We start from the raw sequence: 21894 nt of genomic DNA on the forward strand, positions 1-21894 counted from the left end.
ATTAGCCAATCAAAAACTATTTAAATATATTTAGAGTAGAGGACATTCCCAAGATTAGCCAATCAAAAACAATTAAGTGTATTTAGAGCAGAGGATATTCCCTGGAGTATGTTGAATCAGCCAATCAAAAACTATTTAAATATATTTAGAGTAGAGGACATTCCCAAGATTAGCCAATCAAAAACAATTATGTGTATTTAGAGCAGAGGATATTCCCTGGAGTACGTTGAATCAGCCAATCAAAAACTTATTTAGGGACTATAGCATTAATATGTCATTATAACTCTCAATACATCATTGTAAAGCTTCATCTGATATCATTGCTTATTATTCTATTCCAGATACTGTATTTACCATAATTAGTGCCCCTCATCTATAAGCGCCCCTCCCCTTTTCTGAAGAAGGAGTTTAAGTTGTAGTAACGCCCCCATTTAGATTAATGTTCCATGAGTACAGAAAGTATTAAAATATGTCTGACCTTTTTGTTCACAACTTATATTTTGGTTCACTAATAAGCGCCCCTCTTTGTTAATTTTTTTAAGCACCCTTGACGCTAATTATGGTGAATATGGTATTCTTACAAACACCTTGTAATTCTACTCTTTTGCTTACTTATGTGTTATGACCTTTGACCTACAGTGGATCCAGCTTTCCTACAGGGAGTGAAGAAGGTGTTTGGTATTGGAGAGGAACAAAAAGAACTTGTCGATCCATACTTTGTCTTTACATTTGCTGGTAAAGAGGTGAGATAAAATAGTTATCATCAGATCTAGACCTGTCGTCTGTGGTGTCTGTTCATTCCACCACCCATAAAAAATTTGTATCGCTACTTCTCATAAAGTACTGAAGGCATCTTAAATACATGTGTAAGTTCCCCTTTGGTGCCTATAGTTATGCACATTGCATTTTGGGTTGATCGGAATATAAGATGGCTGTCAGCAATCTTGGATTTTAACAACTTAAGTTTCTTATCGCTATTTCTCAGAAATTACTGAAGGAATTTTTTTTCAAATTTTAACATAATCTACTTACTCTCTGTTAAATACTACATACTCTGTTAATGTAATTACATACTCTCTGTTAACATAATTACATACTCTCTGTTAACATAATTACATACTCTCTGTTAACATAATTACATACTCTCTGTTAACGTAATTACATACTCTCTGTTAACGTAATTACATACTCTCTGTTAACATAATTACATACTCTCTGTTAACGTAATTACATACTCTCTGTTAACGTAATTACATACTCTCTGTTAAACATAATTACATACTCTCTGTTAATGTAGTTTCCATACTCTCTGTTAATGTTAATTACTATACTCTCTGTTAACGTAATTACATACTCTCTGTTAACATAATTACATACTCTCTGTTAACATAATTACATACTCTCTGTTAATGTTGTAGTTACATACTCTCTGTTAACGTAATTACATACTCTCTGTTTAACGTAATTACATGTAGTGATGCATAAGGGCAATGTGTTTGATTATTTTGTTACGCATGAAGATTTGACCCGAGTTGGAGGTATTGGAGTTTTCACTTTCTTTTGTTACAGTTCCCCTCTATGTGTGAGAGAATTAAGTTCAGTGTCAAAGACTGGTATGTATTAATCGTTTTTATATTCTTATACTTTTTTTAGAGTTATAATATCAAATTACGATGTTTGGGAAGTTCCACTGTAATTCATTTATTAAAAAAGATAATGTTCTGAATATTGACTTCAATGTTAGAAGTCTTTTGATATAAAAAAAAATTAAAGTTCATTGTGTTGAATTAAAAAGATTATGTAATTGGTTATGCTATGTAGTGGTTGATAGATTCACACACTTCATTGCACTATGATACACACTTTAATTGATTTAGTTAATTTGTTTTGAGTTTGTTTATCTTTTTTTCTTGTAATGCAGTTGGCATTTATATACCTTAGATGAAAATAGAATGCAGTTTAATGTTCAATAGATACAGGTACTGTCATCTTGTTATAAAAATGTTAGGGTTTAGTTAGTTTATTCTATCTTTGAATATTGCAGAGTTATCTGCCCTTGCAGTTAGATATTGATTACAATGTCGTAATTTTGTGAGCAGAAATAATGTCGTTTTTTCAACACGACGTTACACTCACAAACACGTAACGGTCAATATCCAATGATAAGGGCAGACAACTCTGTAATATTTAAACACTTTATAGTTGTTCCTTTAAAGAGTTAGTTCCCTTGGCCTTCTCTTATTTACCTTGGTATAATATAACACGTCATCTTTCCTCAATTCCTTTTATCACCGTTCATTTCAAATGTGGTTGTATCAAATTCTTTGTGAAAAATTTAACATTTCTAAAAATCACTTTTAAAACATAAGAACACAAATTGAATACAAATTTAAGGTACTCCCATCACTTTCCATTTTAATACATGTCAAATCTGAGGCCAAAATATTTTTTGCTAACATTCATAATAAGGCAAAAATTTGATATTAGCTGCTCAAATTAAAGAAATTCTTCAAAAAACATAAATATTGTACACCTTCTTAGACAAATTACTATTTATATTCAAATTTTGATTTTAAATGCTGCTGTTTTGATCTTCCCAATGTCTCCGTCCTCAGTTAAAACACTTGTTACCTAGACCTCGTCACAGACCCAATTATGTCTCTGTTCTCTTGTGAAGCTGTTTCATGTATTTTGTGCATGGAAAAATATTTTGTAAAACAAATTGATCTAAATTAAAAAAAAAAAAATCCATCTCTTGAAAATTTCAATGCAAAATTTCATTTCAATGAGATGTTTTGAAAAAAAAAATCTAAAATTTCTTTCAACTGAAAAATTAGATCTTTTTAGTTATATTCGACAGTGTTTAAGGTGATAGTTTATCTAGATAGCTCAGTAGGTAGGCATAATAAAACTGAGATACCAAACATGTAGACCAATATGATATTGGCTAGATCATTAGACCAGTGTGAAGTGAAACTGAGATACCAAACATGTAGACCAATATAATATTGGCTAGATCATTAGACTGGTGTGAAGCTAGCAGTCTGCTCGCATGCTGTCCTACATATAGGCATGACTCCTTTGAAAGTCCAATAACATAATGCTTATATTTCAACAATGGCAACTTAGAATTACTAAATTACGGGGAATGAGATCTAGCTATTAACAGGGATACTAAGTGAAGGCAACTAAGTTATGCTAAATAAACCTCAATTTTTGTCTGTTCTTTATCCTGAGTGACGAAATTTACTTACCTATAATTTATCCTGAATGACGAAATTTACTTACCTATGATTTATCCTGAGTGACGAGATTTATTTACCTGTACTTTATTCTGAGTGACTAGATTTATTTACCTGTAATTTATCCTGAGTGACGAGATTTATTTACCTGTAAATTATCTGTGAGAGATTTATTTACTGTACTTTATCCTGAGTGACCAGATTTATTATTTACCTGTACTTTATTTCCTGAGTGACCAGATTTATTTACCTATGATTTATCCTGAGTGACGAGATTTATTTACCTGTACTTTATTCTGAGTGACTAGATTTATTTACCTGTAATTTATCCTGAGTGATGAGATTTATTTACCTGTAATTTATCCTGAGTGACGAGATTTATTTACCTGTACTTTATCCTGAGTGACCAGATTTATTTACCTATGATTTATCCTGAGTGACGAGATTTATTTACCTGTACTTTATTCTGAGTGACTAGATTTATTTACCTGTAATTTATCCTGAGTGACGAGATTTATTTACCTGTAAATTATCCTGAGTGACGAGATTTATTTACCTGTAATTTATCCTGAGTGACGAGATTTATTTACCTGTAAATTATCCTGAGTGATGAGATTTATTTACCTGTACTTTATCCTGAGTGACGAGATTTACTTACCTGTACTTTATCCTGAGGATGATGAGATTTATTTACCTGTAATTTATCCTGAGTGACGAGATTTATTTACCTGTATATTTACCTGTAATTTATCCTGAGTGACGAGATTTATTTACCTGTAATTTATCCTGAGTGATGAGATTTACTTACCTATGATTTATCCTGAGTGACGAGATTTATTTACCTGTAATTTATCCTGAGTGACGAGATTTATTTACCTGTAATTTATCCTGAGTGATGAGATTTATTTACCTGTAATTTATCCTGAGTGACGAGATTAATTTACCTGTACTTTATTCTGAGTGACCAGATTTATTTACCTGTACTATATCCTGAGTGACGAGATTTATTTACCTGTAAATTATCCTGAGTGACGAGATTTATTTACCTGTAATTTATCCTGAGTGACGAGATTTATTTACCTGTACTTTATCCTGAGTGACCAGATTTATTTACCTCTACTTTATCCTGAGTGACGATATTTATTTACCTGTACTTTATTCTGAGTTACCAGATTTATTTACCTGTAATTTATCCTGAGTGACGAGATTTATTTACCTGTACTTTATCCTGAGTGACGAGATTTACTTACCTGTACTTTATCCTGAGTGATGAGATTAACTTACCTGTACTTTATCCTGAGTGATGAGATTAACTTACCTGTAATTTATCCTGAGTGACAAGATTTATTTACCTGGAATTTGTCCTGAGTGACGAGATTTACTTACCTGTACTTTATCCTGAGTGATGAGATTAACTTACCTGTAATTTATCCTGAGTGACGAGATTTATTTACCTGGAATTTATCCTGAGTGACGAGATTTACTTACCTGTACTTTATCCTGAGTGACGAGATTTATTTACCTGTAATTTATCCTGAGTGACGAGATTTATTTACCTGTAACTTATCCTGAGTGACGAGATTTATTTACCTGTACTTTATCCTGAGTGATGAGATTTATTAACCTGTACTTTATACTGAGTGACGAGATTTACTTACCTGTACTTTATCCTGAATGACGAGATCTATTTACCTGGAATTTATCCTGAGTGACGAGATTTACTTACCTGTAACTCATCTGAGTGACGAGATTTATTTACCTGTACTTTATACTGAGTAATGATATTTTATTACCTGTACTTTATCCTTAGTGACGAGATATACTTACCTGTACTTTATCCTGAGTGATGAGATTAACTTACCTGTACTTTATCCTGAGTGATGAGATTAACTTACCTGTAATTTATCCTGAGTGACGAGATTTACTTACCTGTACTTTATCCTGAGTGACGAGATTTACTTACCTGTACTTTATCCTGAGTGACAAGATTTATTTACCTGTACTTTATTTTGAATGATGAGATTTACTTACCTCATGTACTTTATCCTGAGCGAAGATATTTACTTATCTGGACTTTATCTTGAGTGACAAGATTTACTTACTTGTTCTTTATCCTGGGTGACTGTATACCTTTATACTGAATGATAATTAAGATTTACCTGTAATTTTTCTCCTGACTGACGAAATTTACTAAATATCTGGACTTTAATATGACAACAACTGAGATTGCCTAAATAAAACATATGTGTGCCTCAGTGTACAATCAGAGTCCTTAATAAATGATTAGGTTGCTTATCATTAATAGTTAACAAGGTTGGCTTATACCATGTGCTCACTAAGAAAGATAGTTTTTACTAAAGCTACAAATCTGCATTTGAAACATGCTTTTTCCCTGTTTTAGATTTGAAATCTTTATCACTTTTCACATTTGCTGGAGACTTCTTTCACTATATTATGCATCGTGTTGCAATTTTGAACAATTGATTTCTTTCATTCCTCCGATTACAAATATCTTGCTTGTTTTTGAATTCACATTTTCTTTACAGAATCACTTTGAAGGACTCACAATGTGTATCTCTCAAATCAAGTGTTTATATCTTCTCTAGACAAAATAAGTCAAGGTCAAATAAGGATTTTAAAGCACGGCTAATTCAGAATAATGTTAAGTTAGCTCAGTCTTATAAAACAATAGCACATTACAAAAAGGTCAAAAGTCAAGGTCATATTCCGAGTTAATATTCCAGTCATAGGTCAAGGTCAGATATCAAGTTAGACCAATGATCAAGGTCAACTGTTTAAAGATAAATGTGACTTCCATGGAGAAATGTTTGATTTGATGTGGATTTCATAATCTCTATAAGTGACAGATTACAATACAAGCAAGTTATATAGGCTCTTTTGATTTTCATTCTCGAAAAAAAAAAATATTTCAAAAAACTGGTTGGTGAATATATGAAGGTCGGTTAAGGTTATCGGCAATGTCAAAGGTCAAACATGTAATGGTTAAGGTCATCGGCAATGTCAAAGGGCTAAATATGTAATGCAGATGTTTAAGTTTGCTGAAATGTCCTCATCACTTCGACAAGGCCAACGTACAGTGTATGTTTATATAAAGTGTGACACAATCTCATCTACTCATTGTGAGTCCTTGTATCTTGGCATGTGTGGCACATAATACAGAATCTTAAATCGGTGTTCGTCTGAGATTTTACGAAGTCATAATTTTTGCGAGACTTTGAGACAAGTTTCATAAAATCTCATATGAAATAAACACAAATTTAAGATTCTTTTTATCACATAAATACAAAAACATATATTTCTAAAAATATCAACACCAAAATTTTGTCCCTGCGTCCTTGAAATTCTGACGTCACATCAGACAGTCATTTTTCATGACTTGCCCAGCACAGCCAATGAAAAATGCTCCAGGTTATATTATATAAGTACAGTAAGTGATATTACACAGACAAAATCAGCGGATTATCAGGCAGATTATGTGATATAATTGTGTATTTAACCTTAGGGACCGGATCAGTGAAGACGACACAATCTGTGCTAGCACCCTCAGTGTGCCCCTCATCTCGCAGAACACAGCAGGGGACCAGGGTTGGTTTTCACCATTATACTACTAATAGGTCAACAACCCATCAAACAGACGCCTTTCTCTCATCATTCCTATTACTTTCAATGTCTTTAACGTCCAACACCTTTTAGAGTGACGATGATGTAATATCAAAGTCGATAAATGGAAAGAAAATTTGTAACAACTTCAACAAAGTTGATGAAAGAGAACAATGGAATATGAGAAAGGGTTTCTGTTTGGTCTCTATCACATGTTGGTTACCATGGTTACCAAACTTACCCTTGGCAACCCCACACTAATCCCATCCTACTAACAGCTTCATGTATCACTGCTACTGTAGATACTGCTAGTGCCTCCCAAAGCTTTAATTTTCTTCAGTCAGCCCTTAGCTAACATATCTGTAATTAGCCAACACAGCCTTTAGGCAGACAAACTCAATCATTGACATTACATGTTAGAAATATAATAGACAGATTCACCATAGGCACCCTCCCCCCAACAATAAAAAATATTTCAAGAATCAGATGATAAGCAGTGTTGAATTTGAATATAGATAACTCCTACATGATCTGATGAAATGTTATCAGAAATACCCACATTATTACGGGTTATCAGAAATACCCACATTATTACGGGTTATCAGAAATACCTACATTATTTTGAGTTATCAAAAATACCTTGTATACATTATTTTGGGTTATCTAATACCTACATTATTTTGGGTTATCAGAAATACCCACATTATTATGGGTTATCAGAAATACCTATTATTTTGGGTTATCAGAAATACCCACTTCATAACGGGTTATAAGATATACCTACATTATTTTGGGTTAACAGAATGACCTACATTATTTTGGGGTATCAGAAATATCTACATTATTTTGGTTTATCAGAAATACCTACATTATTTTAGGTTATCAAATTTCAACATTATTTTGGGTTATCAGAAATACCGACATTTTTTGGGTTATCAAAAAGACCTACATTTTGGGTTATCAGAAATACCTACATTATTTTGGGTTATCAGGAATACCTACATTATTTTTGGTTATCAGGAAAACGAACATTATTTTGGGTTATCAAATTCCTACATTATTTTGGGTTATCAGAAAGACCTACATTATTTTGGGTTATCAGAAAGACCTACATTTTGGGTTATCAGAAATATCTACCGTTATTTTGGGCTATAAGAAATACCTACATTAATTTATCAAAATGATCTACATTCATTGTTTTCAGAAAAGTTTGTAGTTAGATTGACCAAGTCCTGTAGTTGGATCAACCTAGTTTTGGGTTAGAATGACCTACTGGTAGTTTTGTAGTTGAATCAGCACCAAAAGATTTTCTTTGTGGTGGTATTCACTTCTCCAGTTAATAACACTGTCCTTTAATACTGCTATGTACCAAATAATAACTGGTGGTGGGTATAGCCTCCAGTTAATAACACTGTCCTTTAATACTGCTATGTACCAAATAATAACTGGTGGTGGGTATAGCCTTACTAACATAACACTGGTATAACTTATACAGTTTATATGGCAGTCAGATGTTATATGTAATATGTGTGTTAACATTTCAGCGTTTATATCTAATGTTTATCCGTACTTTCTGTCCTGCTTTCTGACCTCCAGGGATCGTATAGGTAACGATGATCCGGTGGGGACGTCCTATCTCCCAATATCACTGATATCGAGTGCTGGAGAAGATGGTATTTATGTCCCTTTGTGCAACTCTTCATTAAATCTTTTTTGTGTTCTTTTAAATATATATCTGTGTAGAATATATTCTATATTACTAATTTAATTAAATATTCATTTCAAAGATTCATTTTAACATATTCAAATTTTATGTGAAATGTTTTCCTTACCACATTAGATTGACTTAACCATCACAATCTCCACCAATTCCCTTAAGATCTGTCATTACTTCATAGAAATGTGGAGTTCACCCGTGTTATTACTATCACTTTATCACATACTTAGTACATTATAATTGTAGGTGTTTCTATTAAAAATGTATACAGCAATTCATTAAAGCATTCATTGGGTAGATTTAGGACAAATATTTCTTATATGAGATTCTGTCACATTAAATCCCTATCATCATTTGTATTATATAGATATTTTCTTTGGTTAATCTTATGTTAATGTGATAACATTGGGTTTGGTTATTAATAGCCAATTTATAATTACCATGCAGTTTTCACAGCGTTATCTTTCTTTGTCTTCAAAATCATCATCATGTAACTCTTATTAAATTGTTTGTGTTTATAAAATTTCACTTTTAATGATATAGTGATTTTAATTATGATTTTTGTTTAATTAAATGATAACTGTTTTCATTAAAACGATGAATTTTCATTTTACAATTGTTTACAAAGAGGGCACAGAGGACGGTAAAACAGTTTCTTGTCTGTTTAATGTTTACGATATTGTGGTGCTCGGGATGTCTAATACTTTAAATCTTCTCATCAATGAAGTAGCTGGTTAAGATTGCACAAACTGCAATAGTCATTCTTTGAAAATAAGTATGGGTTTTTTCCAGGTGGAGTTCAAATCTTTGTATTTTGTGGTATTTTCATTGAAACTGAAGGTTATGGACAAGCTGTGTAGCATCTTGAATATTATCCAGTCTATTTTAAGACTAAGCATCTTTCAGAATTTTAAAAGATTTATAAACTTTTTGTAAGGAATATAATATCAGTCATAATTTGCTTTACCATATTTGATAAGAAATATACAAACTTTTAAAGAAAGCTAAAATGATAAAAAACAATAGATAAATAAAAAGCGAAGTTTAATGAATAGTTAATAATTTAAAAAATAAAAATTAAATTCTAAATCAGTTAGGGCCATACTATGCGTAATGATGAATTTCATACAATTTACGGGAAAATATGGGATTTCTGTTCCATGTTGTACATTTTGATTGCATCCAAACAAATAGAGATTTGATAAGACACAATTTTTTGTAGCTCACCTGGCCTGAAGCTATTAAAACAATTCCTATATATAGCAAGATTTCTGCACGAAATGTTACCAAATTTGGCTAGAAACATCGTTTGGGGAAGGGGGAACCGAGTTTATATAAATATTGACTTTGAAGCCCTAGGGAAGGAGGGATGAGGCCCTATACAATAATTAGAAAGAAATCTTTAAAATCTTTGAGAAAATAAACACTCAATCTGTATTCAGAAAATTTCTTGGCAAAATAAAGCAGTTGAGCAATACAGGCCCTTCTGGCCTCTCGTTTAATCTTAAGGACATTTAATTATCAGTTAATGGTTACATAATTTGTGTGTTTGATTTTGTTGTCTCCCCTTGATATGACTCTTCAGCATGTTGGAATTGTGTGACCAACTTATAACATACCATTTTACAAAGTATCCCGTTTCTGTTTTACTTTGTCTTTGAATTTGTTGTCGAGGAATCTTTTTGTTATATATTTTTCTGTCATCATCTTATATTGATTTCCTTGAATCTAACTTTGAATAGAACATTTCAAAAGAAACCAGGCTTAATGTTGCTTTAATAGTTTCATATTTTGAAGATTTTTAGTATGAAAAATGAACTTGGCATGCCAATATATGTATACCTGACTGAACTTTAGCAACCTTGCTTTTTAGAAAGTTTTTAAAAAAGTCAATTTTCTTTCATTTAAAGAATGGTTCATCAAAAAGGAATTGATTTAATAGGTTTAAATTGAAAATATGTTCAATTATTTTGAGCTAATAAATATGAAATACTTTGACTAAAATAAAATAAGTTCTTTTTGTGTTGAAAAATTACACAGATAACATACATGTAAGATATCAAAAGTATGAAATCTGACCTTTGTCTTTCTATTTTTAGGTTTTCTGCCGACCTTTGGCCCATGTTATGTAAATTTTTATGGGTCAACAAGGGAGTATTCAGACCTGCCAAATGAATATGAAGACTTGAACGAGGGAAAGGTTGGTGTTGTAATTTTTGTACAGTTAAATTGGATGTACACTTTTGTACAGTTAAGTAGGATGTCCACTTTTGTACAGTTGAGTAGGATGTACACTTTTGTACAGTTGAGTCGGATGTACACTTTTGTACAGTTAAGTCAGATGTACACTTTTGTACAGTTGAGTCGGATGTACACTTTTGTACAGTAAGTAGTTACATTTTGTACAGTTAGTCGGATGTACCTTTTGTACAGTTGAGCGATGTACACTTTTGTACAGTTAGAGGATGTACACTTTTGTACAGTTAAGTCGGATGTACACTTTTGTACAGTTTGATGTACTACATTAGTGATGTACACTTTGTACAGTGTGATGTAGTACACTTTTGTACAGTTAGGGAGATGTACACTTTTGTACAGTTAAGTCGGATGTACACTTTTGTACAGTTAAGTCGGATGTACACTTTTGTACAGTTGAGTCGGATGTACACTTTTGTACAGTTAAGTCGGATGTACACTTTTGTACAGTTGAGTCGGATGTACACTTTTGTACAGTTAAGTCGGATGTACACTTTTGTACAGTTAAGTCGGATGTACACTTTTGTACAGTTAAGTCGGATGTACACTTTTGTACAGTTAAGTCGGATGTACACTTTTGTACAGTTGAGTCGGATGTACACTTTTGTACAGTTAAGTCGGATGTACACTTTTGTACAGTTGAGTCGGATGTACACTTTTGTACAGTTGAGTCGGATGTACACTTTTGTACAGTTAAGTCGGATGTACACTTTTGTACAGTTGAGTCGGATGTACACTTTTGTACAGTTAAGTCGGATGTACACTTTTGTACAGTTAAGTAGGATGTACACTTTTGTACAGTTAAGTGATGTACACTTTTGTACAGTTAAGTAGATGTACACTTTTGTACAGTTAAGTAGGATGTACACTTTTGTACAGTTAAGTGGATGTACACTTTTGTACAGTTAAGTAGGATGTACACTTTTGTACAGTTAAGTCGGATGTACACTTTTGTACAGTTAAGTAGGATGTACACTTTTGTACAGTTGAGTCGGATGTACACTTTTGTACAGTTGAGTCGGATGTACACTTTTGTACAGTTAAGTCGGATGTACACTTTTGTACAGTTAAGTCGGATGTACACTTTTGTACAGTTGAGTAGGATGTACACTTTTGTACAGTCGAGTGGGACGTACACTTTTGTACAGTTAAGTCAGATGGTACGCTTTTGTACAGTTGAGTCGGATGTACACTTTTGTACAGTTAAGTCGGATGTACGCTTTTGTACAGTTAAGTCGGATGTACACTTTTGTACAGTTGAGTCGGATGTACACTTTTGTACAGTTAAGTCGGATGTACACTTTTGTACAGTTGAGTCGGATGTACACTTTTGTACAGTTAAGTCGGATGTACACTTTTGTACAGTTAAGTCGGATGTACACTTTTGTACAGTTAAGTCGGATGTACACTTTTGTACAGTTAAGTCGGATGTACACTTTTGTACAGTTAAGTAGGAGGTACACTTTTGTACAGTTAAGTAGGAGGTACACTTTTGTACAGTTAAGTAGGATGTACACTTTTGTACAGTTAAGTAGGATGTACACTTTTGTACAGTTGAGTCGGATGTACACTTTTGTACAGTTAAATCGGATGTACACTTTTGTACAGTTGAGTCTGATGTACACTTTTGTACAGTTAAGTTGAATGTACACTTTTGTACAGTTAAGTAGGATGTACACTTTTGTACAGTTTAAGTAGGATGTACACTTTTGTAAAGTTAAGTCGGATGTACACTTTTATACAGTTAAGTAGGAGGTACACTTTTGTACAGTTAAGTCGGATGTACACTTTTATACAGTTAAGTCGGATGTACACTTTTGTACAGTTGAGTCGGATGTACACTTTTGTACAGTTAAGTCGGATGTACACTTTTGTACAGTTAAGTCGGATGTACACTTTTGTACAGTTGAGTCGGATGTACACTTTTGTACAGTTGAGTGGGACGTACACTTTTGTACAGTTAAATCGGATGTACACTTTTGTACAGTTGAGTCTGATGTACACTTTTGTACAGTTGAGTTGAAAGTACACTTTTGTACAGTTGAGTCTGATGTACACTTTTGTACAGTTGAGTCGGATGTACACTTTTGTACAGTTGAGTCGGATGTACGCTTTTGTACAGTTAAGTCAGATGTACACTTTTGTACAGTTGAGTCGGATGTACACTTTTGTACAGTTAAATTGGATGTACGCTTTTGTACAGTTGAGTCAGATGTACGCTTTTGTACTGTTGAGTCGGATATACACTTTTGTACAGTTGAGTCGAATGTACACTTTTGTACAGTTGAGTCTGATGTACACTTTTGTACAGTTGAGTTGAAAGTACACTTTTGTACAGTTAAGTCAGATGTACACTTTTGTACAGTTAAGTCGGATGTACACTTTTGTACAGTTGAGTCGGATGTACACTTTTGTACAGTCGAGTGGGACGTACACTTTTGTACAGTTAAGTCGGATGTCCACTTTTGTACAGTTAAGCCGGATGTCCACTTTTGTACAGTGAAGTCAGATGTACATTTTCCATGTTCACCTTTGTCTGGTTCGCTGATGTCGTTTTCTGTGTACTTGACTTAGAATCATTGATGTTTTACTAATGACTTCATTACAGGGTACTGGTGTAGCCTACAGAGGACGTGTTCTAGTTGAACTGACCACTGAACTCGGTGCTCTCCCAGAAGTTAATGTCCAAGATATAGAAAGTGACGATGTTCTCCGTGTACAGGTGAGAAGATGGATACAGTGAAGCTCTGTTAATTAGAATCTGTACCTCATTAACTAATTAATATAATTTTAGGCAAAACCTACTGTAAAGTTATTAAATTTTGCAGGTGTAATATTTTGCGATTTATTGTTAGGAAAACATATTTGCGGGGGTTTGTTTTCGAGAATTATTTTTGAAGCATTTGAAAGCGTCAATCATATGGCAGTCTATAATACGTAAACTTTAAGATTGGTAAATTTTGTGAGGTATTAAATTTGGTGATTTTGGATGAATCCGAGAGTTTAGCGAAATAATAACTCTGCGAATATTGATACCAACTATACAGTATTTGAGAGTAAGGAATATTCAATAAATATGACTATTGTGTTTCTTTCTGTATTTTGCTTATTACGTGTATCTGATAACTAATACAAGTTTTATAAAATCATATAATGTGTATCTGATTACTCATACAAAGTTTTATATAATATTTCTAGACTTAATTGCCAGTGATGAAGATATTACAAAAAAAACTAGTCATAGCATAGATCATTTCTACTTTCTTTTTAGGTCATCTGACCCGAAGGGTCAGAATGACCTATTGTCATCATGCACCGTCCATCGTCGTGCACCGTGCGCCGTGTGTAAACTTTTCATTCAAACGACTTCTTCTCAATAACCAAGAGGTCCAGGGTACTGATATTTGGCCTGTAGCATGCTGGGACAAAGGGCTACCAAGTTTGTTCAAATTAATGACCTTGACCTTCATTCAAGGTCACAGGGGTCAAATAGGCTAAAAATCCTTTAAACAAATTCTTGTGAATAACAAAGAGGCCTAGAGACCTGATATTGGGCCCGTAACATGCTTGGATGAAGGGCTATCAAGTTTGTTCAAATGAATGACCTTGATCTTCATTCAAGGTCACAGGGGTCAAAAAGGCTAAAATCTTTAAACAACTTCTTCTCAAGAACCAGTAGGCCCAGGGTACTGATATTGGGCATGTAGTATGCTGGGATGAAGGGCTACCAAGTTTGTTCAAATGAATGACCTTGATCTTCATTCAAGGTCACAGGGGTCAAATAGGCTAAAATCTTTAAACGACTTCTTCTCAAGAACAGAAAGGCCCAGGATATTCATATTGGGCCTGCAGCATGCTGGGATGAAGTGCTACCAAGTTTGTTAAAATAAATGACCTTGACCTTCATTCAAGGTTACGGGGTCAAATAGGCTAAAAATCCTTTAAACAACTTCTTCTCAAGAACCAAAAGGCACCAAATTCTCATATTGGGCATGTAGCATGCTGGGATGAAGGGCTACCAAGTTTGTTCAAATGAATGACCTTGACCTTCATTGAAGGTCACAGGGGTCAAATAAGCTTAAATCTTTAAACAACTCCTTCTCAAGAACCAAAGGCCCAGGATACTCATATTGGGCCTGCAGCATGCTGAGTTGAAGGGCTACCAAGTTTTCTCAAATGAATGACCGTGACCTTCATTCAAGGTCACAGGGGTCAAAAAGGTTAAAATCTTTAAACAACTCCTTGAGAATAACTAGGAGGCCTAGAGACCTGATATTGGGCTGTGACATGCTGGGATGAAGGGCTACCAAGTTTGTTCAAATGAATGAGCTTGATCTTTATTCAAGGTCATAGAGGTCAAATATGCTAAAATCTTTAAAAGACTACATTGTGTTGTGCTAATAGTCAGATGACCGTTAAGGCCCATGGGCCTCTTGTTATGAATATATGTGACTGCTAAGGCTGGGTATTGGAAGGTCTAAAACTATACGATACGTATTGAAAATACACTGAAACAATACACGATACGTATTGACGATATACTGGACCACATCTTTCAAATTCAGTTGACCATTGTGTTTGAATATTGTGACAATAAAAGAGAATTCTGATAAAACATTCTATAACCTGGCAAAAACCTACCAAACATTTGATTTGGTTCACCATCTGTGTTTTTCTAATCCATCATGGTGACACTTCCTTATGATTGAAATTATCTTACTTGAATGATGTTTTAGAATAAATTTTGTTTGAAATTTCCTCTTTCTATAATGAAAACAGTAGGTTGAATTGTTAAAACGATACAGTGATATACAGCATGTGTGAGTATCGATATTCGATATGCTTCTGAAAACCGATATATCGATATATTAATCCAGCCCTAGTGGCTGCGGCTACAAAATATATCTCAATGTCATTCTCCATTGCAATGCAAAATATGCAGAAGCGATAGTGTCATATCAAAGGGCTTTAGGTTAAGATTTAAAACAAAATGGAAATGTAAGATTCTGTTAATAATCCCTTTTGAAATTTTACCTTTCACTGATGTTTCCATTATGAATTTTTCAAAGAGAACATTTTGTAATCATTCGAGAGTGTGACTTTGGATATGGTCTTGTGCAATACTGGATCATGTTTTGACTTAGTTTCTGGTTATTGAGAAAGTTTTCCAACTCTTCATCACAAGAGTTCCACGTTCGAGCTGCGCTCTCTATCAGTTAAAAAAAGGAGACATCTTTGCTTCATTGCTATGTGATTTAGAGCGTGCTACGTTCAGACACCTCAAGTTAACATGTCTCCGTGATAAGCTTCCTACATATTGAATAAACCAAAGAAAGCATTCCTTATGTACAGATGATATTGTTTTTTGAGAAAACTTTTAATCATTAGAACGCTGGACATTCCATTTATAAATAAGCCATGATATCAATGGTACAATATTTGATGATTTTTTTTTGCTTAGAAATTCATGAGAAGAAGGAAATACAAGCTTCATGCAACGTTCCTGAATGCTACAATGGTCAGTGCAATAGATGCTCCCGTGGAGTTTGAGATCAGTATCGGTAAGTAGTTCTCAGTAAGTGGTTCTCAGTAAGTGGTTCTCAGTAAGTGGTTCTCAGTAAGTGGTTCTCAGTAAGTGGTTCTCAGTAAGTGGTTCTCAGTAAGTGGTTCTCAGTAAGTAGTTCTCAGTAAGTGGTTCTCAGTAAGTGGTTCTCAGTAAGTGGTTCTCAGTAAGTGGTTCTCAGTAAGTAGTTCTCAGTAAGTGGTTCTCAGTAAGTGGTTCTCAGTAAGTGGTTCTCAGTAAGTGGTTCTCAGTAAGTGGTTCTCAGTAAGTAGTTCTCAGTAAGTGGTTCTCAGTAAGTGGTTCTCAGTAAGTGGTTCTCAGTAAGTGGTTCTCAGTAAGTGGTTCTCAGTAAGTGGTTCTCAGTAAGTAGTTCTCAGTAAGTGGTTCTCAGTAAGTGGTTCTCAGTAAGTGGTTCTCAGTAAGTGGTTCTCAGTAAGTAGTTCTCAGTAAGTGGTTCTCAGTAAGTAGTTCTCAGTAAGTGGTTCTCAGTAAGTAGTTCTCAGTAAGTGGTTCTCAGTAAGTAGTTCTCAGTAAGTGGTTCTCAGTAAGTAGTTCTCAGTAAGTGGTTCTCAGTAAGTAGTTCTCAGTAAGTAGTTCTCAGTAAGTGGTTCTCAGTAAGTAGTTCTCAGTAAGTGGTTCTCAGTAAGTAGTTCTCAGTAAGTGGTTCTCAGTAAGTAGTTCTCAGTAAGTGGTTCTCAGTAAGTAGTTCTCAGTAAGTGGTTCTCAGTAAGTAGTTCTCAGTAAGTGGTTCTCAGTAAGTAGTTCTCAGTAAGTAGTTCTCAGTAAGTGGTTCTCAGTAAGTGGTTCTCAGTAAGTAGTTCTCAGTAAGTAGTTCTCAGTAAGTGGTTCTCAGTAAGTAGTTCTCAGTAAGTGGTTCTCAGTAAGTAGTTCTCAGTAAGTGGTTCTCAGTAAGTAGTTCTCAGTAAGTAGTTCTCAGTAAGTGGTTCTCAGTAAGTGGTTCTCAGTAAGTAGTTCTCAGTAAGTGGTTCTCAGTAAGTGGTTCTCAGTAAGTCCATCAGCTGAATGACCTTAACAATATAACACAAACCCACTCCTTATACACAATTTATATGTTACATTTTCTGCTTGCTTTACATCAGGTAACTATGGAAACAAACTTGATGACAATGTGCCACCATGTTCGTCGACGACCCAGCCCACTAATGCCGTGTTTGACGGATGCCACTATTCCTTCCTGCCGTGGGGTGCCACCAAACCATGTGTCGTTGTGGACTCTCACTGGGAAGATATTTCCTTCAGACTTGAGGCGCTCAACCTCCTCCAGGGCATTGTAGATAAACTGGTTTGTAATACTCGATGTAGGCCTGGAATTATCATCTTGGAATGTTCTTATATTGTCAGTTGCCACAAATGAATTTCGAAGTAACGCTTTTTGTTTTTTCGGAAAAATAACAGAAATATTAAGCTAAGCTCTGACCAAGGTGGAATTTTTGTGAGGATTAAGTTGTGTATATGTAGCCAGTGTGTTCATTGTAAATGGTTTAAGTTGTGTATATGTAGCCAGTGTGTTCATTGTAAATGGTTTAAGTTGTGTATATGTAGCCAGTGTGTTCATTGTAAATGGTTTAAGTTGTGTATATGTAGCCAGTGTGTTCATTGTAAATGGTTTGTGGGAGTATTAAATTGTCAATATGTTACTATAATTCTCAAGATTTTATGTGTTGTAGGAAGCTAACATTGAGCAGGTCAGGATAGGAATGAAGGCTAAACTGCCCACTCCAGAACTGGCCCAACTGCTCATCTCTCTTCTGGAACAACTAGTACAGGACTGTCGGTAATTTGCATTATCACATAACTGGCCTGCTCAGCCATGTCGTAAATAACATAAGACATGCTTGTAATAACACCATTGTGATGTCACATATAATAATGGCGTCATGATCAAAATAGGATGTAGCACGATTGTCTTAGTAAATGGAATTTCAAATCCGTATAGAGATGAATTTTTTTTTCTTATATTTCTATCAATAAAAGATAAATAGAATCTTGCGCTAATGACTGTGTTATGTGAAATTTATCAAACTTGTTAAATAATTTGATATCCAACTCACCTAAAGGCTTGTGGCATATCAAACTAATAAATAAAATTTGATAAATTTCATATCACATTGCCACTCATGTAAGATCCTCTACATATCACATTGCCACTCATGTAAGATCCTCTACATATCACATTGCCACTCATGTAAGATCCTCTACATATCACATTGCCACTCATGTAAGATCCTCTACATATCACATTGCCACTCATGTAAGATCCTCTACATATCACATTGCCACTCATGTAAGATCCTCTACATATCACATTGCCACTCATGTAAGATCCTCTACATATCACATTGCCACTCATGTAAGATCCTCTACATATCACATTGCCACTCATGTAAGATCCTCTACATATCACATTGCCACTCATGTAAGATCCTCTACATATCACATTGCCACTCATGTAAGATCCTCTACATATCACATTGCCACTCATGTAAGATCCTCTACATATCACATTGCCACTCATGTAAGATCCTCTACATATCACATTGCCACTCATGTAAGATCCTCTACATATCACATTGCCACTCATGTAAGATCCTCTACATATCACATTGCCACTCATGTAAGATCCTCTACATATCACATTGCCACTCATGTAAGATCCTCTACATATCACATTGCCACTCATGTAAGATCCTCTACATATCACATTGCCACTCATGTAAGATCCTCTACATATCACATTGCCACTCATGTAAGATCCTCTACATATCACATTGCCACTCATGTAAGATCCTCTACATATCACATTGCCACTCATGTAAGATCCTCTACATATCACATTGCCACTCATGTAAGATCCTCTACATATCACATTGCCACTCATGTAAGATCCTCTACATATCACATTGCCACTCATGTAGGATCCTCTATATATCACATTGCCACTCATGTAAGATCCTCTACATATCACATTGCCACTCATGTAAGATCCTCTACATATCACATTGCCACTCATGTAAGATCCTCTACATATCACATTGCCACTCATGTAAGATCCTCTACATATCACATTGCCACTCATGTAAGATCCTCTACATATCACATTGCCACTCATGTAAGATCCTCTACATATCACATTGCCACTCATGTAAGATCCTCTACATATCACATTGCCACTCATGTAAGATCCTCTACATATCACATTGCCACTCATGTAAGATCCTCTACATATCACATTGCCACTCATGTAAGATCCTCTACATATCACATTGCCACTCATGTAAGATCCTCTACATATCACATTGCCACTCATGTAAGATCCTCTATATATATATGTATCCATGTAGCATTTGTTATCTGTATCCACCCAATAACTTACACATTTGTATTTTTTGTTTGACAGGAAACCATTACCACAGCCTAAACCATCTCGCCATGTGCCTAACAAACTTGACCAGTTGACGGCCCAGTATCGAGCCGGAGAGCTGGCCAATATCCGCGAGATGGCGGGACAGCTGAGGGAGCATGCTACGGACGTGGCTGAGGCTCTCAACGAGGCCGAGAACTTCTTACAGATGATCAAAAACCTGGCCCAGGAGGTATTAAAGTGTGAATTCATAATGTTGACTGGCTTTGTTGTTTGTCAGGGATGCCAATACATAATATCACCATTTTAGAATACAGTAAAATACCCTAACAACAAAGTCATGGTTACATTTATAATGTAGTAATTTTCTTTCCCTGTCAAGGTTTCAATGATATATCTGTGTTAACTGAATAATGAACTATGTTTATAACCAAGTGATTTTGCTGATCCCAAGAGGTTCGTTATAACTGTGTTTTACTGGACTTATGTTTAAAATATATATAGAAAGGACGTTGCTGCAGAATAAAAAGTTGTTTGCCTGGTCAAAGTTGGTCTAACTTGATTGGATGTTTGTAGCCCCAGAACAGTATGCCTGATGTAATTGTGTGGATGATCAGTGGAGAGAAGAGAATTGCCTACCATAGAATCCCCGCCAACGAGATCCTGTACTCGACAGATCCTAACTATATGGGCCGTCACTGTGGCAAGCTTCAGTCCATCTCTCTCCAAGTAAGTACAGTCAAACACACTTCCTGTGTCCTTTATATACAAGTGTCCATTACAGACAGGTGTCCATTACAGACAGGTGTCCATTACAGACAGGTGTCCATTACAGACAGGTGTCCTTTATAAACAGGTGTCCTTTATAAACAGGTGTCCTTTCTATAGAGGGCCAGAACAAGAATCAAATGATGCTTTCTTTCAGGTTTAAAGAATATTAATATGTGAATGGATAAAAACAAGAACTTAATAAATATACAATTCATGTTTTTTTGTAACTGTATATACCTAACAGTGAATTAATATGGCTGTATGTCGTACAATTTACAGTGATGTTGATGCCTGTAGGAGTTTACAGATTATTTGCTTCTTTGCAACAGTATTTATTTTTGAGTGTTTTCATCGTCCATGCAATTTTAAGTGGATTAATAATAAATTTCCTGTTATGGCAAAAATTGACCTGATTGTAGTTACCGGGAGACAAAGCCATCAAGGATAAGAAGTTTGAGGTACCAGCTCTGATCAGAGTGAAGCTGTGGCTTGGCCTTCACAATGAGGAGAAAGCCTGGCATCAGATGCAGACGGAAGGGGAAATGGCAGTGTTTGCAGAAACAGTAAGTCTGCATTCTCATTGGTCAGAAATTGGTTTGAAGTAATTGTAAGTCACAATTTTTATTGGAAGTTTTAACTGATCAGATGATGTACCTTAATATTTTTATATTGTGAATGTTTCAGTATGAGAATGAGATCAGTATCCCCATTGTGGGATGGACAAACAAAGGGCCACTCGGCCGCCCAAAGTGGTCAGACAGTCAAGGCAAGGTCAGTAGCAAAAACTGAAAGTTGAAAGATGAATAACAGTTATATTTCATCGAGTAGGGTGAAATATTTTACACTGGTGCCCTTTGTATGTAACCAATAAAGTAGACCATAACGTTTTGTTTCAGACCTGCGAGATCAATAATATGTCACATGACATTTTACCTATAGTGTATTTATAGATCAGGCAAGCGGAGGTCGTGACAGGTGGAAAGTGAACATACCTCTTATTTAAAAAGTTTCTTTTGAAATTGTAAATATTACCAGATGAAGTTTTGTTTCACTTGGAGTAAAATGTAATTAATAAAGAAATTATAATGAGATTATGATGTAAAGGGAGTTAGGTCAGCTCTATCAGACTTTGATTGTCTGCTCATTAGGTGTCGCTGAAGAAAGACAAGTTTGAACCCCCTCCTGGCTGGAGATGGGACAGTGAGTGGTATATCAGTCCAGAACTCAGGTAGGTCACATGACAAGTCTGTAAGGTCACATGACACGTCTGTATGGTCACATGACAAGTCTGTATATATCGAGGTTCAGTATGATACGTATCGTGATACACATCTGACGTATT

General features: G+C 34.9%; 1 protein-coding gene across 1 annotated transcript in view; it reads left to right on the forward strand.

The window, feature by feature from the left end:
• LOC138334639 (myoferlin-like) overlaps window positions 1–21894 on the forward strand; it is a 101530-nt gene that overhangs the window by 27353 nt on the left and 52283 nt on the right. Inside the window, exons 12-25 of the mRNA XM_069283275.1 lie at window positions 640–743; window positions 1298–1311; window positions 1521–1613; window positions 8460–8536; window positions 10680–10780; window positions 13445–13558; window positions 16298–16397; window positions 17500–17702; window positions 18088–18194; window positions 19818–20013; window positions 20358–20510; window positions 20972–21115; window positions 21237–21323; window positions 21701–21780. Coding sequence (XP_069139376.1) covers window positions 640–743; window positions 1298–1311; window positions 1521–1613; window positions 8460–8536; window positions 10680–10780; window positions 13445–13558; window positions 16298–16397; window positions 17500–17702; window positions 18088–18194; window positions 19818–20013; window positions 20358–20510; window positions 20972–21115; window positions 21237–21323; window positions 21701–21780 — 1573 coding nt within the window. The remainder of the gene's footprint in view (window positions 1–639; window positions 744–1297; window positions 1312–1520; window positions 1614–8459; window positions 8537–10679; window positions 10781–13444; window positions 13559–16297; window positions 16398–17499; window positions 17703–18087; window positions 18195–19817; window positions 20014–20357; window positions 20511–20971; window positions 21116–21236; window positions 21324–21700; window positions 21781–21894) is intronic.

Source organism: Argopecten irradians, chromosome 11 (genome assembly GCF_041381155.1).
Source record: "Argopecten irradians isolate NY chromosome 11, Ai_NY, whole genome shotgun sequence".
NCBI lineage: Eukaryota > Metazoa > Mollusca > Bivalvia > Pectinida > Pectinidae > Argopecten > Argopecten irradians.